The sequence below is a fragment of the Triturus cristatus genome, chromosome 7, assembly GCF_964204655.1.
Source record: "Triturus cristatus chromosome 7, aTriCri1.1, whole genome shotgun sequence".
NCBI classification, from domain to species: Eukaryota; Metazoa; Chordata; class Amphibia; order Caudata; family Salamandridae; genus Triturus; species Triturus cristatus.
Genome location: NC_140590.1, coordinates 1,858,584,119 through 1,858,602,365, shown reverse-complemented (window position 1 = coordinate 1,858,602,365; position 18,247 = coordinate 1,858,584,119). Strand labels below are relative to the sequence as shown.

Sequence of the window (18,247 nt, the reverse complement as noted above, 5' to 3'; positions counted from 1 at the left end):
AGTGTTTAAACACCGATGTCTACAGAGATTGAGTCCAATGGAGGAGAATACGACGCCAGTGATTCGATCTAGTTGCCCCTTAGCCTGGGGCTTTTTCTCCTCTGTTCGACCATTGGTTTACTTAGCTTGACGGCTGACTTTTCCATGGTGAACATTTAGAGAACTTGCAATTGTGCAAAGGGGAGACCCAGACTTTAGAAGCTGGAGTGCCCTGTGAAGATGTCTGGCGAGGCAAATCACCTCACAATCAGCATCTTGGAAGCATGTGGGCCTCTTGAAAGGAAAAGCTGGGAGTAGCATACAAGTGAAGTGTGTCTCATAATTCAAAGGCTGTTGAGGTGTAGAGACAGTTTGTGTCAGCTCCAGTCTGCATGTGGCACCAAGCTGCTTATCCACTCAATAGGATTACTAGGGTGGGGGCAGGAAGGCAAACCATGACTGAGAGGGTCTCCTGGATCCCAGGCACATTGTTGTGGACTCGACTCTTTAGGTCGGAGATGCTGAATGCGGCTATGTTGTGTTCATACTCCGTGGCCACCATGTGCACAAGGTATGTATGACATTGTTCTTCATTCTGTCCATCATTTTGACCCCCCCCACTGCAGGATCTCTCCCCTGACGCCCATCCCTGGGGCCCCTCACCCCTTTATCTCCGAGCGTTCACCTGCCCGTATGGTCTGCCATGGCAACGCAAGGCACAGCAAGCCATTCAAGGCACGGCCGGGATCGACCGATTCTGCTCAGGGAAGGGGCCTCCTAAACATACTGTGCACCCAGGCCATATCACAAGAGGGCACAGGGGAGGCAGACAGCCATCCTTGCTGGCTTCTGGGCACATGCTTGAGGTTTTACAACCTGTATACTCTTAAGGACTTAAAGTTGTACCCAGACCCCTAGACTGTGTTTTGAGCTTCTCTGCCTCCTTCCCAGCTACATTTCAAAATTCATCACTTGTCTCAAGCGAAGCTTGTTGCCCTTTTAACTCTTACAACTACAGTTTGTAAGCCATCATAATATTTGGTGTGCATTTGTCATTTTCTTTTCTTGATATATTAAAACGTGTGGTTTCATCTCAGATTCTCCACATGCCTACACAGAAGCCATGAGCTTGGTTTTGCCACGACCAGCTCAGCAGCTTGGTGACATCTGTGAAGCTGCTGGTTTGTTATTCGACTCAGACGTGGATTTGGGGTCAGGGCGAAAAAGAATCTACTGTTAGCACAATGCCTCACTCCCACCTGTTGTCTCTACTATTAAATATTTTCTGGTAAAATGAAAGTTTGTCATTCAACATGTGGCACATTGTAAAAGGGTACAACACTCTTCGATCATTGCATAAGGATCTGTAAAAAAATTATTAATTTATGTTTTCTTTTCTTTACAGGTCCACTTATTACCACCACTGTCATTACATTAAGAGCTAAAGAAAAGACAAACCTGTGTCCTGCAGCTTCCCAAGAGTCGGAGAGAATACATGGCATTCAAAGTTCTTCAGGTAGGTTTCAGCTTTCTTATTTTATTGTCTGTTCTGTACAGTGCTCCGGTGTCTCTGTTCTCATCACAGATCAGAAAATTGTACCAGAGAAATTAAAACAAAATAAGGGTAAATGTGCGTTCTTTGCCCTTGGACAGTTATTACTTATTTCACACACATACACACGTGTGCACACTCCCACCACACACACGCACGCACACGCACGCACACACACACACACACACACACAACCACACACACAACCACACACACACACACACAAACACACTCTCTCTTGTCCTATGCCTCTCCACTTCCCTCTCCATCTCAAACTCCCTCTCCCCCTCTCCTCCTCTTCCTGCCCCCCTCTTTTCCTGTCCCTCTCCCCTTTCTCCCACTCCTCTCTCCCTCCCACTCTCTCCCTCCCTCTCCTCTCTCCCTCCCTCCCTCCCTCCCTCTCCCTCCCTCTCCCTCCCTCTCTATCTCTCTCTCTCTCTCTCCCCTCTCCTCCTCTCCCCCTTCTCTCCCCCTCATCTCCCCCTCATCTCCTGCCCCCTCCCCTCTCCTCCTTTCCCTCTCCCCGTCCCCCTCTTCCCCGCTCCCTCTCCTCCCTCTCTCTCCCTGTCGCCCCCTCTCCTCCCTCTCCCTCTCTCCCCCTCTCCTCCTCTCCTCCTCTCCTCTCCCTGTCCCCCTCTTCACCTCTCCCTCTCTCTCCTCTCCCTCTCTCTCCCGCTCCTCCTCTCCTCTCACTCACTCTTTCCCTCCTCTCCCTCTCCTCCTCTCCCCCTCTCCTCCTCTCCCCCCTCTCACTCTCCCCTCTCCTCCTCTCCCCCTCTCCCCCTCTTCCCCTCTCCTTCTCACTCTCTCTCCCTCTCACCCTCCACTCCCTCTCCTCCCTCTGCCTCTCCTCTCACTCTCTCCCTCATCTTCCTCTCCTCCCTCTTTTCTCTCTTCTCCTCCACTCTTCCTCTCTTCCTCTCCCCTCTCTCCCTCTCCCTCTCCTCCTCTTTGTCCCCCTCTCCCCCTCCCCCTCTCTCTCTCCCTCTGCCTCTCACTCTCTCCCCCTCACCCTATCTTCTCTCTCCCTCTCCCCTCTTCCCCGCTCCCTCTCCCCTCCCTCTATCTCTTTTCTCCACAACTGATGAACAAGGAGGAGGGGCAGGAGAATGAGCATTGTGTTTCTGCAGGGTAGGGCCTATGGTCAGTCACCAGAGCAACCTACATTATTCTCAAAACCCATCTACTGATCCTTCAGGCCTCAGACTGCTGGCCCCTGGCAGTGCATTAAAACATGAGCTCAAGTTTGGAGAGGGGTTGCTGAGTGTGGAGGTTGATATGTGCCTTGAAACACGTGTTTTAAACGGCATAATTGTGTTTAAAATGAGTAATGGATAAGTAACGTTTGAAAGGTACACAACAACAAGAAAGCTCTACAGAGAGACACAGTGAAATAAGGATGATAGTGAAACTATGGGCAAAATAAAAGGAAAGAAGACACCCTTACGAGTGTGAGTGATGAAGAGGACCTGACAGGAACTGGAGAAAGTGTCAAGGCAGCAAAAAACTTATATATAAAAAGTGAAAAGGATGAGAAATAGAAATAGAAACTGTTCAATAAAGATACCCTTCTGAAAGAGAATTTAGTCTTCAAAACATTCTCATAGAACTGATGAAATGACTGAGAAAGACCAAAACACATCAGAAAATTGCCTGATGGGCTCAATGTCAAGAAGAAAAAAAAGGGATACAGAGAGACAAGGACAGGTGTGTGAGAGACAGAAAACGTGGGCATGAGAAAGATAGATAGTGAGACTTGGTAGGTACGTAAGAGAGAAGGGAGAGTGACAGTGAGAGAGATAAAGAGGGAGAGAAAGTGAAAGAGTAAGGCAGAGACCTGTTGGACGAAAGAGAGAGAAGGAAATATTGATAGTGTGGGGGAGGAGACAAGATACGTTTATGGGAGGAATAAGGAGAACAAAGTCATAAAAAGATCAAGTCATCCAAATGGGACACTGAGACCCGGAAAAAAAGTGAACGCGGAGTAACCTGGAGAGGAAAAAATGAGAAGTACATATGGGGGACAAGCGAGGCTGTTTAAGGAAGGAAGAGTAAACACATATACCCAGGAGAAGTCTCCGAGAGACAAGAACATCCATGAAACTGGAATCCAGAGGTTGATTTATAAGAAAGCACGAGCTGTGCTAAGAGGAGGGAAAGGCCAGGAGAGCGAATGGATGAGAAAGACAGCCACAGCAAAAAGAAACCTAACTTTTTGTTGTTGTAACATTTTCAGTCTTACCCATGTGAACATACAGTGCCATCTGATGTCGAATACAATGTTGCATATAACCGTTGCCATACACGGTCACATATAATGGATCTGATAGAGTGCATTCATGTCCCCTGTCCCTAAGCAGGTGCCGATAAAGTTCATTTGGCTTCTTCTGGGAGTAATATAAGATATGCAGTAAACGGATTCCAGATATCCTTCGGTCTCAATGGTTTTGGAAACTCCTCTGCATAACATTCCTGATAGTCTCTTCAGTATTGATAAGATATCTCAAGATAGAGTGGGGGTCTGAGGGATAAGGTTTAGAGACTCAAACAGTATATAATCCCCAAATCAACATACCAAAACAAAGCAAACTGTGAGTCTAAAATAGTCTAGTGACCTTGAAATTGCTACACCACAAGTCATACATCAAGTCCAATTGTTAACACAAAGAAAACAGATCACACTGGATATGTGTATGCATAGAGGATATGTGTATGCATAGAAGATTCCCATCACCCACTAGAAGTGGCTCGCTTCATCATTTGGGAACCCAGGGACTTCCCAGAGAACCATCCACTACCAGATGAACGTAGATACAGGTTCAAAGTGTGTCCCGGATGCATCTATCAGTATGTTGCTTGAGTAGAAGGAACCAAACTTAAAGATGGTGCGGGGTGATGTATGCAGTGCAAGTGATGAAAAAATGTGTGATAATTAAAATTGGTTAACAAGGCACAATTTTTATTTATTTATTTGGGTGCTACCTTGATACCAAATTAAAACAGTGCTATAACAGTTTAAACAAATAACTGTGTTGTAAAACTGGTCTACATGTTTCAGCTTATGGATAAATTATATCCCAGCTTTCGTCAGGACCATGAAAAGCTACTGCAATATTATAAGTGAATAACAGGTAAATCATACAACCTGAACCTGTGATAGGTATAGGAGAAATTACCTGTAAAGGTTGAAACAAAAAAGAATGTGAAAAGTAAACTACAAGAGTGCAGCGACACAGTTAGGTCACAAAACGCATAAGAATCAAGTCTTCCAATTATGCAAAATACTTATTAGTATAATCAAACAACTGTACAACCATCACCTCACATGATTGAAATACTAGTTATTGTCACTTACCCGAAAAACTCTGGGTATGCGCCTCGCCTCACCTGGCAACTGCTCAGGCTAAGGAGGCACCGCTCTAGGAGATAGATGAAAGGTATTGTATAATCTGAACACTAATGCTATGAGTATAACAATACTTAGTACATGAAAACACATTTCTTTAAAACCAAAGCGGGGGAAACCCACGGGAGTCTGACTACCGAGAAGACTATGCCTCTATGTAATTGTATAATGATCTTGTTCTATGCAGAACCTACGTCCCAAAGATGGCTATTTAAGGACATGGGCATAAAATACTATCTGACTATACTCTAAAAGTATGTGTGATTGTAAAGGCTTATCGCATTGTATCGTAATGGCTCGTGTGAACAGTGCCATCTATCGTTCTCGCGATGCCGAGAAAACCACCACATTGTGCTAGCTGTTGTTCCGTGCTAGAGTCCATACGTGGTGACTGCTATAATCAACAAAAATATGCCATAAAGGTATGCTAATGACAATAAAATAGACTGCCTTTTCTCAAGAAACTTATTTCGACATGATGGTTAGGTGCACGATTCTATCTGCTCTCGATCGAGATAAAGTAGCAGATAGCAGAACCCGCTAACGGAGCCAAAACGCGCCTCATTTGAGACAGAGGTCCGTTGTTTACGAGGTCGAAACATTATTGGGCACAAAAGATCTTACCTATCCGTCGGTACCTCGTACGGCTGCTGAGCCAGAAGGGGAGGTACTCGACTGTGGTGGTGTTCGCCATTTATAAAATGGGAACCCGTGGTATTAGGTGCATGGTCGACGTAGGAGGAAAGCGCATGGTGATGACATAAAAACGTTGTTACGTGCAGCCTGAGTTCACATGTGAAATGTAGTCTTTTCATGCAAAAGGTACAGGTAACCAATTGGATTATCAGACACCATACGAAACATCGAGGATTGGCCAAGTGGTCCATGGCATAGTTACAGTAAAGGACATGTACTCATTCAATTTGGATCCCTAAATCAATTAGCGACCAATAGAAGAATATTTTGAATACATGAGCTTTACTCATGGTATCAAAACCATTATGATTGCGTATGATGGAATATGAGGGTTGCAATTAAAGAGCAAATGAAAATGGTATTAGGAACTAGTATGTCATTCTGCATACAGAAAAAGTGTAGTACAAACTGTGACTTGCCATCCGCTCATAGATGTTATGCAACCTCCTAACAGCTTATCACAGCGATGTCCATGGTATCTGATCATTTAGTCCCTGGACATCGCTCTTAAGTTTGAAAACCCATTTCTGTTCTCTGAGGAAGAGAATTTTTTTTATGTCAGTGTTAGAAAAACCCCACTCCCACACCGGAAAGGGTGGTGGTAACGGGGTCTCTCCAGACATACACAGTGGTAGCTTGGCTCGAGTGGTCAGGGGTCAGGCACCGTGTTAAGCATACGCAATACCCATACAATAACCATGCGTGCATCCGTTCCAAAAACGACACTACACCTTAAAAATTATGAAAATATCTGTGTTTATCTTCTTTTCTCTTAGTTGCTGATTAAATAAATAATAATACAATCACAGTACACAAGCTTCTCCTTAAAAAGTGCAGGTCAAATAAATAGTAATACTTTACAGGTGCAATAAATAGGTTCAGGTCAAATAAATACTGTACAGAAATAAGTTAGCTCAGGACAATAAATACATCACAGGAATAATTTAGATAAATACAATAAATACAGCACCCTCAATAAATAATATCAACCAACAATGACATTTGTAAAATCAGATCACATTTTAAATACTATGGGCTGATTTGGCCCAGTCACAGCTTGTGGTTAGGTGGATGGCCTGAGGGTGTCTCACCTAGCTTGGGTAAGGCTGAGGCTAAAACTGAGGTAGATCAAGGGTAATCTAGGAATCTGGCTCTCCCAAACTACACCACCCCTCACACAGGTCACTGAATCAGTCTCAGTCCACCCCTGGCACTTCCAGGCTGGTTCTAACACCTCTTTATCCCTTAGGATGGTCTCTTAGAGCTCCACAGGGCCTTAGGCGCCCTCTATTCCACTTACTGCCCTTTTTATGAAGCTCCGACGCCGCTGGAGTCGTGTCGACGCCGTGAGGCGGTTCCGGTTCGATGTCGGCGGCCTCGGGACAATGTCAGTTCTTGACGACGCCGGTAGGCGGTTCCGGTTCGATGTCGGCGGCCTCGGCTCGATGTCGACCTCCGGTTTAATGACGTCGGGCTGTCTTGGCTCGATGTCGACTTCGGGCAGCTCCGGTTCGATGTCGGCGGCCTCGGCTCGATGTCGACCTCCGATTCGATGACGTCGGGCTGTCTTGGCTCGATGTCGACTTCCGCCGGCTCCGGAGTGCGACCTCCACTCCCGACCTCCGGCACGATTCTCTTCAGGTTCCGGCGACTCCGGAGTGCGACCTCCACTCCCGACCTCCGGCACGATTCTCTTCAGGTTCCGGCGACTCCGGAGTGCGATCTCCACTCCCGACCTCCGGCACGCTTCACCTCGGTCTCCGGCGACTCCGGAGGGCGGACTTCACTCCCCCGTCGACGCCGCTCCCTCGACCTCGGGTGATTTCCTCCTCGACCTCTGGTACTCCTCACGACCTCCGTCGGCGCCCTCTCTCGACCTCTGGCGGCTCCGGGTATGACGTCTGCTTTCCAGTCAGTGCCACTTCTCCACCTCGGTCTCCAGGTCTCAGGCTTCTCGACGTCGGACTCCAGGGAAACCAATAAACAGGTCAGATTCTTGCTTCTCTTTCCTTCTAAGGCCTGTTCCTGCTGTCCAGGTCCTTAAGATGGTTTTTCTTGCTTTTTCCCACACAGGGCTCCAGGCTGGGCTCAGTCAGTAGGGACTAGTATCAAGGGTGGGTTTATGGACCCCACTCCAGGCACAAGTTTCCACCCCTGCTGCCTCACTCCTTCCTCCTTCAGGTTTCTGCTGCTCTCCCTTCACCAGTCAGGTGCCAACTGCCAGCTCCAACTGTCAACTCTGGCTTTAGCTTCTCAACATTCCAAACCGCCTCCAACTGTCACAGGGTTCTGGAATGTTCTGGAAGGTGCTGGTAGGTTCCAGTGGGTTCTGATGATGTCACAGGTGGCCACCATTTTGTGCTCCAGGCCCTCAGACAGAAGTTCCAGGGGTAGGTAAAATGGCTCCCTGAATCTGCATCAATACGAAAAAGTCTGGTGGTTCCCAAAAAGGAAAAATACTAACAGGGTTTGAGGCAAAAGTGGGACAAAATAAATAATGATGAGGAGGGACCACCCAAAGGGCTGACAGGTCTAACACACGTCCCCCCCAGCTGAAAGTGGGGAGAGCTACCCAACCCCTTGGGAGTTCTCATCACTAAGGCGGAAATACCTTGAGAGACCGTCTGCATTGGCGTGGTCCACTCCAGGCCGATGTTCCACCTGAAAGTCCATTCCCTGTAGAGAAATAGACCACCTCAACAACTTGGGATTCTCCCCCTTCATCTGCATCAGCCAACGAAGGGGTCTGTGGTCGGTCTGAACCAGGAAGTGCGAGCCAAACAAGTATGGCCGCAACTTCTTCAGAGCCCATACCACTGCAAAGGCTTCACGCTCTATTGCACTCCACTTCTGTTCCCTGGGAAGTAGTCTCCGGGATAGGAAGACCACGGGTTGATCCAGACCCTCTTCATTGAGTTGCGATAACACTGCCCCAATGCCTTGTTCTGATGCATCTGTCTGGACAATGAACTCCTTGGAAAAGTCTGGGGCCCTTAAGACCGGGGCCTCGCACATGGCTTGCTTCAGCTTCACAAAGGCCTGCTGACAAGCCTCCGTCCAGACTACCCGTCGAGGTTGTTTCTTGGACGTGAGCTCCGTGAGGGGGGCTACGATGGTACCGTACCCCTTCACGAAGCGGCGGTAGTATCCCGTGAGGCCCAGAAAAGCTCGGACCTCAGTCTGTCTCTTGGGGGGTTCCCAGGCCATGATGGCCTTGATCTTCGCCTGGAGGGGTTGCACCGCTCCCCTACCCACCAAGTGTCCAAGGTACACTACCGACCCCTGCCCGATCTGGCACTTGCTGGCCTTGATCGTCAATCCAGCTTGTCTCAGGGCCTGGAGAACAGCTTGCAGGTTACGCAAGTGATCCTCCCAGCTGTTACTGAAGACGGCTATGTCATTCAGATAAGCAGCAGAGAAACTCTCCATTCCGGTGAGGATCTGGTTTACCAGGCGCTGAAACGTGGCAGGTGCGTTCTTGAGCCCAAAGGGCATCACACAGAACTGGTAGTGGCCATTGGGCGTGGAGAAGGCTGACCTTTCCCTTGCTCCATCAGTCAAAGAGATCTGCCAGTACCTGAAGTAAGGTCAAAGGTACTTAGATATTGGGCAGCTCCCAGCCGGTCAATCAATTCATCTGCCCTAGGGATCGGATGAGCATCAGTTTTGGTTACTGAATTCAGTCCCCGGTAGTCCACACAGAACCTCAGTTCCGGTTGGCCACCCGGTGGTGCGGCTTTTGGTACTAACACCACCGGACTGGACCTGGGGCTGCTAGAAGGTTCGATCACTCCTAGCTCCAGCATCTTAGTGACTTCACTGTTAATGCTGGCCTTCACCTTGTCTGACATCCGGTAGATCTTGGACTTCACAGGTGGGCTGTCTCCTGTGTCCACGTCATGGACGCACAGGTGAGTCCTACCCGGGACAAGGGAGAACAACGAAGAGTACTGCCCCAGGACCTGGCGGCAGTCCTCCTGCTGTTCAGGAGTTAGAGATGGGGAGAGAATCACTCCCTCCACCGACCCATCCTTTTCTTGAGACGCAAACAAATCGGGGAGAGGCTCGCTTTCCGCGTCCTCTGCTCCGTCAGTCACCATCATCAAGATGACTTCGGGCCTCTCGTGGTGGGGTTTGAGGCGGTTGGCGTGCAGCACCCGTAGGGGCTGACGAGGGGTCTTAAGATTCACCAAGTAGGTAGCCTTACCCTTCTTCTCCAACACCTCAAAGGGTCCTGACCAGCGATCCTGGAGGGCGCTAAGCTCTCCTGGTTCGATCACCCACACCTTCTGGCCAGGCTCCAACTCCACCGGGTGAGCGTTGTGGTCATACCACGCCTTCATTACTGCTTGGCTGGCTTCCAAGTTGTCAGAAGCTTGCTTCCACAACTTAGCCATTTGGCTCCGGAAGGCCAGCATGTAACTCACCACATCCTGGGGAAGCTTTCTGGGAGTTCTTTCCCATCCGTCTCTCACCAGGTTGAGAGGTCCACGTACAGGGTGCCCATACAGAAGCTCGAAGGGGCTGAAGCCCACTCCCTTCTGTGGCACTTCCCTGTAGGAAAAGAGTAAACAGGGTAGGAGGACGTCGCATTTCCTCCGCAGGCTTTCAGGCAGACTTCTGATCATGCCCTTCAAGGTTTTGTTAAACCTCTCCACCAGACCATTGGTCTGGGGGTGGTAAAGAGTTGTGAACCGGTAGGTCACTCCACACTCCTTCCACATCGCCCGCATGTACGCTGACATGAAGTTGGTCCCCCTGTCGGACACAACTTCCTTGGGAAAACCCACTCGGGTAAAGATTCCCATCAGGGCCCTCGCCACAACAGGTGCTGTTATGGTCCTCAGAGGTATTGCCTCTGGGTACCGTGTGGCATGATCCACCAAAACCAGGATAAACCTGTGACCAGCTGTAGTAGGTGGATCTAACGGACCCACAATGTCGATGCCCACCCTTTCAAAGGGGGTGCTAACGACAGGAAGTGGTTCCAGGGGAGCTTTTAGCTTCACCCCTGTTTTCCCACTGGCTTGGCAAGACACACATGTCCGGCAGTAGGTATCGGACGACACTTTCATTTGAGGCCAATAAAAGTGTGGGACAAGACGGGCGAAGGTCTTGTCTTGCCCCAGGTGTCCTGCCAATGGGATCTCGTGAGCCAACTCCAGAAGGAAGGCTCGGTAACGTTGAGGGACTACCAAGGCTCGTGACGATCCATGTAGGGGTGCCTTGGGTTCACTGTAGAGGAGGCCATCCTCCCAGTAAACACTGTAGTTCCCTTCAACGTTTCCTGCTGCCTGGGCTTGGGCCTGTCGCCTCAGCCCCTCAAGGGTAGGGCACTCCCTCTGGCCCTGGCAGAATTCCTCCCTGGACGGGCCTCCCTCCACGTGCCACTCGGCCGGGATGGGTAGGTCCTCCAGTTCGGTGACATCCCCCACCGCAGACTCCTGGTCCACCACCTCCGGTGGCCTATCCGTCCTACGGGGTGTGGACGCCGAGGCAGGCTCCTCCTGTCCTCGGTTCTTCCCTTGACTGGCAGCTGGCTGGGCCTTTGTTCCAGGCTCCAGCCGAAACGAACTCCCTCTCCGGGTAGTCGCGGACCTTGTGCTCACACAGGCCCAGTCAGGTGTACCCAGCATCTCAGTATGAGTCCGGTATTCCACCTCCTTCCAAGCATTGTGCTCCATGTCATTCCCTAGCAGACAATCGACTGGCACGGCAGGGCTTACGGCAACTCGAAGTGAACCTGCAACCCCCCCCATTCAAAGGGAACCTCGGCCACCGGATAGTGGCCTGTTCTGCCGTCAGCCATCGCGGCTGGGTGGAGTACATCGGGAATTACCTGCTCTGGAGACACCAGTTGGCTACGCACCATAGTCATACTGGCTCCTGTGTCTCTCAGAGCCTCCCCTCTTTGGCCGTTGATGGTGACCCACTGCCCATACTTTACGGTATTCGCGGGCACCTGGATCTTAGGAACCATCTCCCGTTCTCCCAGGGACACTAAAGTGACACCCGCCCACTCCCTTCCCTTAATTAAAGGCATCTCCTCCCCGAGCACTACACTAGCTACTCCGGGGGTCTTTCCTCCAATGGGAGGGGGTGGTCGTTTCGGGCACTTCGCGTCTCCCTTGTAGTGTCCAACGCCACCGCACTCGTAGCAATGGACAACCCTTGGCTGCTGACTCTGGCCAGGATTAGGGTTTCTGGGTGGGTTAGCCCTAGGGGTGAATCCTGCTCCCTTACCTTGGAAGTTATTTTGGGGGCCTTTGGAAAACTCCTTTTTCTTTTCCCCTCCCTCTTTCTTCTGGGGGGTGCCCTGTCCGGCCTTTTGAGTATCCCCTCCAGTCCCCCTGGTGGACACCCGGGTACTAGCCCAAAGGTCCGCCTCCTCAGCAAGCTTCCGGGGATTGGTCAGCTTGCTATCCACCAGGTGTTGACGCAGTTCAGGGAAACATTTTTCGAGCAGGTGTTCCTTCAGTACTAAGTCAAACAACCCCTCGTAGTTCCTCACTTCACTGCCCTGAATCCAACCCTCTAGTGCCTTCTTTGCATAGTCCAGGAAGTCCACCCAATTCTGTGTGCCCAGTTTGTGACTACCCCGGAACTTCTGTCTGTACTTTTCGGGTGTTAGTCCAAACTTTCTTATGAGCGCCACCTTCATGGTGGGGTAGTGGGTCTGCTCATCCTCCTCGAGGGCCAATAATGCATCCCTACCAGCTGGAGGCATGTACTTGTACAATCCCGCTCCCCAGTACTTCTCTGGAACCCCATGGGCCCTTAACGAGACCTCATAGGCCGCTAGCCACTTGGCGATATCGTCACCCGCCCCATAGCTAGCTACTATGTCCTTTGGCAGGTAGGGTTTGGGTTCCCTGGTGATTTCTTGGTCTTTGCTGCCACCATTAGGAACAGGGTGTGCCCTAGCTCTTAGGATCTGAAGATCTATCTCTTTCAGCCTTAACTCGTGAGCCATCCTCTGTTCCTCCTTCTCTTTCTCCAGCCTTGCTAAGTCCCATGTGAGCTGTCTTTTCTCCCTCCGGTCTGTTAACTCCACTTCAGATAAGCCACCGCTAGAGACAGTGCTGCCCTTCCTGGAAATGGTTCTGGGCCCCGCTACTAGGTTCCCCACCTCAGGTTGGTACAACCCCGCCCCCTCGCTGTCAGGCTCTCCATCCCTGTCTTCCTCCTCAGCCTTGCTTTCTCGTCGTGCCTCCCCCCAAGCCCTTAAGCTGGTTTGGAGTGCACCCTTCTTTGCTCCTGGGGGACAATACACCCCCTCCCGCTGGCAAAACTCCCTGAGTTGGGCCACAGTGTACGTTTCTAAATTCTCCAGTACAAACTCCATTTTGCCCACTCAGAACAGAAGACAGGTTTTTACAGAAGCAATGCAGGGGGGTACCTTATATAATACCTCCTCCCACCACCAGAGTAAATTTGGAAAAAACAAAAACTCACAATTAGGAAGGCCGCTTTGAGAAAACTCCAGGTGTAGGCCTATGGACTACCCACAGTTATTGTTGAGTATGCGTAGGCACAGCTCAATCCCGCCGCTGAACACCAATTATGTTAGAAAAACCCCACTCCCACACCGGAAAGGGTGGTGGTAACGGGGTCTCTCCAGACATACACAGTGGTAGCTTGGCTCGAGTGGTCAGGGGTCAGGCACCGTGTTAAGCATACGCAATACCCATACAATAACCATGCGTGCATCCGTTCCAAAAACGACACTACACCTTAAAAATTATGAAAATATCTCTGTGTTTATCTTCTTTTCTCTTAGTTGCTGATTAAATAAATAATAATACAATCACAGTACACAAGCTTCTCCTTAAAAAGTGCAGGTCAAATAAATAGTAATACTTTACAGGTGCAATAAATAGGTTCAGGTCAAATAAATACTGTGAGGGAATAAATACTGTACAGAAATAAGTTAGCTCAGGACAATAAATACATTACAGGAATAATTTAGATAAATACAATAAATACAGCACCCTCAATAAATAATATCAACCAACAATGACATTTGTAAAATCAGATCACATTTTAAATACTATGGGCTGATTTGGCCCAGTCACAGCTTGTGGTTAGGTGGATGGCCTGAGGGTGTCTCACCTAGCTTGGGTAAGGCTGAGGCTAAAACTGAGGTAGATCAAGGGTAATCTAGGAATCTGGCTCTCCCAAACTACACCACCCCTCACACAGGTCACTGAATCAGTCTCAGTCCACCCCTGGCACTTCCAGGCTGGTTCTAACACCTCTTTATCCCTTAGGATGGTCTCTTAGAGCTCCACAGGGCCTTAGGCGCCCTCTATTCCACTTACTGCCCTTTTTATGAAGCTCCGACGCCGCTGGAGTCGTGTCGACGCTGTGAGGCGGTTCCGGTTCTATGTCGGCGGCCTCGGCACAATGTCAGTTCTTGACGACGCCGGTAGGCGGTTCCGGTTCGATGTCGGCGGCCTCGGCTCGATGTCGACCTCCGGTTCAATGACGTCGGGCTGTCTTGGCTCGATGTCGACTTCCGCCGGCTCCGGAGTGCGACCTCCACTCCCGACCTCCGGCACGATTCTCTTCAGGTTCCGGCGACTCCGGAGTGCGACCTCCACTCCCGACCTCCGGCACGATTCTCTTCAGGTTCCGGCGACTCCGGAGTGCGATCTCCACTCCCGACCTCCGGCACGCTTCACCTCGGTCTCCGGCGACTCCGGAGGGCGGACTTCACTCCCCCGTCGACGCCGCTCACTCGACCTCGGGTGATTTCCTCCTCGACCTCTGGTACTCCTCACGACCTCCGTCGGCGCCCTCTCTCGACCTCTGGCGGCTCCGGGTACGACGTCTGCTTTCCAGTCAGCGCCGCTTCTCCACCTCGGGCTCCAGGTCTCAGGCTTCTCGACGTCGGACTCCAGGGAAACCAATAAACAGGTCAGATTCTTGCTTCTCTTTCCTTCTAAGGCCTGTTCCTGCTGTCCAGGTCCTTAAGATGGTTTTTCTTGCTTTTTCCCACACAGGGCTCCAGGCTGGGCTCAGTCAGTAGGGACTAGTATCAAGGGTGGGTTTATGGACCCCACTCCAGGCACAAGTTTCCACCCCTGCTGCCTCACTCCTTCCTCCTTCAGGTTTCTGCTGCTCTCCCTTCACCAGTCAGGTGCCAACTGCCAGCTCCAACTGTCAACTCTGGCTTTAGCTTCTCAACATTCCAAACCGCCTCCAACTGTCACAGGGTTCTGGAATGTTCTGGAAGGTGCTGGTAGGTTCCAGTGGGTTCTGATGATGTCACAGGTGGCCACCATTTTGTGCTCCAGGCCCTCAGACAGAAGTTCCAGGGGTAGGTAAAATGGCTCCCTGAATCTGCATCAATACGAAAAAGTCTGGTGGTTCCCAAAAAGGAAAAATACTAACAGGGTTTGAGGCAAAAGTGGGACAAAATAAATATTGATGAGGAGGGACAACCCAAAGGGCTGACAGGTCTAACAGTCAGTAATGTGCGATGGAATGAATGGTTGTTCCAGGATGAGCCATCTCAGTTCCTCAGGTTTGAGGTTCAGAGCAAGAAAATGACTAGTTAGTCTGGTGGCTTGTTTGTTACGCCTTATAGTACTCTTGTGTTCACCGATACGGATTTTGATCTTGCGTGTTGTCATCCCTACGTATCGAAGTGAACAAAGGCATGTTATTTGGTAAATCACTTTCTCTGAGTTGCAGTTCGTGTGTTTTCGAAAAAATCCATGGTTTGTCTAACCCCAAATCAACCGATTTGGTTTGCTGAGTCTGTGGGCATGCCGAACAAGAGCCACACGGATAGTGGCCCTGTATGGGTGGTAAATTCCATAGTGTTAATGCTTTCATGCCCTGTTTGACTTTAGGTCTTGTATGGATGAGGTTGTCACGCAAACTGGTTCCTCGCTTGAAGGAAAACAAGGGAAGTGGAATTTTGTCATTTCCAACATTGAGAATGTGCCAATGTTTGCGTACTGACTTCTGTACACTATTGGATAGTGTACTGAACGTAGTGACTAAGGTCATTCTTGTCAGTGGTACCTTCGGAACCGGAGGTTCGAGAAGGGCGTCTCTGTTATTGTTGGTTGCCCGTTTGTAAGCTTGTTTGACCAAATGAGTTGGGTATTGTCTGGCTTTCAATTGTTTGGAAAGTGCATCAGCGTGAGATAGGAAGCTGTCTTTAGTAGAGCAGTTCCTGCGAATACGCAGGAACTGTCCCACAGGCAGATTTGGTTAATTTTAATCATCAGCACTGCTAAAAAAGCAGCGGATGTTATACTCTTGGAGATACAGACACTAGAGGGCCAGATTAAGGCATCAATTACGAGTGCCTTATATAAAAGGAACTTGGAAGAAACCAACAAATCCAATAAAGAACATAAAGATACCATCCTCTTGACCAAAATCGATAAATTCAAAAAAGACTTAGCTCGTTTCTCCTTTGAGAAAGTCTATCCTTACACGAGTGAGAATTACACCCCTCCAGAGTTTAATAAGAAAGGGAAAAGGTACGGGTCCAATTATTCTTCGTCAGGGTCAGACACTCATTCGACAGATTCAGATGGGTCAAGTACATCAGCGCCTTCCAATAGGACTTACATTCCACGCTCCCGCTCCAACCGTAGGCGAGGCATACAGAACCAATATGAACAACAGAATTCTTGGTGGCCCCCTTCTCCATGGGGCTATCAGTCATTGCCCTTTGCAAAATCTATGCCCCCCTTCCCGTGTCAACCACCATTCTTCGGCCAGCAACCTTTTTTAGGACAGGGCCGAGGACGCAACAGAGGCAGAAGAAGAGGAGAGGCACAACCACATGTACACTGGCAACCAGACCAACCTCCACAGAACATCCGCAACAGGAAGGGTGTACCACCAGCAGGACAGAGCACAGATACGACGACTTAGTTGTGAATCTAAGTCAGAGGACACTCACCACAGTAGAACTCAATGTCCTGAATAAGGGTTTAGGATTTGTACCAACCAATGTAGGTGATCCTTACCAGTTGAGACAAGAAATTGAAAAAAATTTCTGAAAAATACGTCTACATTTTTTCTTTAAAAATAAAGACCCAATGGTTACAGATCCATCTGACCCCATGTATTTTTCTAACACTGGTTTAAGACCACCTTCTAATTTCAATCCACCTGCTCATCTTACACATGACCAGGTGAAAGTCTTTGAACAAGCGGTAGTACATGACATCACTCTACTCAATTCCAAGAGTGATCGAGTGTACCAGAACTTATCTAACATTGAGAAACAGGCTTTGAAAACACTCCAGAATGACGATAGTATCACCATCAAGCCCGCCGACAAAGGCGGTGCTATTGTCATCATGGACACTGCCACCTATCGAGATGAGTGCCTAAGACAACTAAATGACACTAAATCATATTGGGTTCTTGTAGAGCAGGGATCTCCAACGAGTAGCTCGGGAGCTACTGGTAGCTCGCCAGTACCTTCAAAGTAGCTCTCTGAGCTGAAGTCAAGCCCAGTATTAAATTCAGAGAGTAGGTGTCTATTAAAGAAGGCAGCAGTGCTAATCTAAAGACCCTTAGAGTGACGGCCAGCCAAACTTAAGGCTGCAACATGACAGTCTGTATCCAATCTCAATATAATTAAGCCACAAGGAGATTGGCCATGTTGTAGTCCCTCCTTTATCAATCACAACATGTGTGTGAACAGTGCACCATCAAAGAAATATGGCAGCAGTAGCCAGAGCAGTAGTCAGTGCTGAACCATCACAGTGTGGGACTGCAGGTGTCCGAGTGAAATCGTGTCAGTTGGATACCTGATCAGCCCCAGACCCGAGGAGAACAGGGTCTGATCCAGACCACAGAAAATAAGAGATTCATCAACATTTATGTGTGTGTCCATAATAAACACTATCACTTCCTGAAACTATGTCTGGTGCCAAAACCGCCAAATGTATATGCTAGCCCCCTTCATGAGAGTGTCATCTCTGGCATAATTGTATCCATTCATGGCATAATAGGGCCAGTGGCATAATAATGGTAATCCTTAACTATTTGCGGAACAGTTGTGGTATACTGGCAGCCTTCATTGACATACTAAGAGAATGACTGTCCTATATGTACCTATTCCTGGCATATTAATGGCCAGGAGCATGACTGATATATGGTCTCATCCCTCATCCTTATGGTTTCCAGCCTTGGAAGAACTATGGCCCTAGTATAATGGCGGGCATTACTGGCATAAAACAGGCATCCGTGGTGCTATGGTGAGCATCCATGGCATATGACTGTAATACCTGGGAATTACAAGTAGTCTATCCATACGAGGCATTTGTACAGGATGAAAATGACAAGCTGATGTTTTGGGACTACATTTCCTAAAAACTGAAAACGGATGCTTTAAAGGCAGTTTCAGTATTCAAAAATGGGTTTCCTTCTGGAAAATTGAGTTTGTTTGTCCACAGTGAAAAGTGGTATTAGATAGAAAGATTAGGGATGAGGGGGTTTAGAGTTTATAGCCACAAAACAAGACTGTGAACAACATAGTGCGGGTGGACCAAGCTAGGACCTTACTACGGACAGGGGGACGCCCCAAAGACAAGGCTCATGAGAAAGGGGCAATTGTACTTCTGTGGGACCTG

At 49.1% G+C, this 18,247-nt stretch overlaps 1 protein-coding gene across 8 annotated transcripts in view; it reads left to right on the top strand.

Annotated features, from left to right (window-relative positions):
* LOC146813484 (uncharacterized) overlaps positions 1-18,247 on the top strand; it is a 70,592-nt gene that overhangs the window by 13,318 nt on the left and 39,027 nt on the right. For all 8 annotated transcript variants that reach the window (XM_085620267.1, XM_085620265.1, XM_085620264.1 and 5 more), the window contains exon 3: positions 1,385-1,495. In XM_085620267.1, the coding sequence (XP_085476393.1) occupies positions 1,385-1,495 (111 nt within the window). The remainder of the gene's footprint in view (positions 1-1,384; positions 1,496-18,247) is intronic.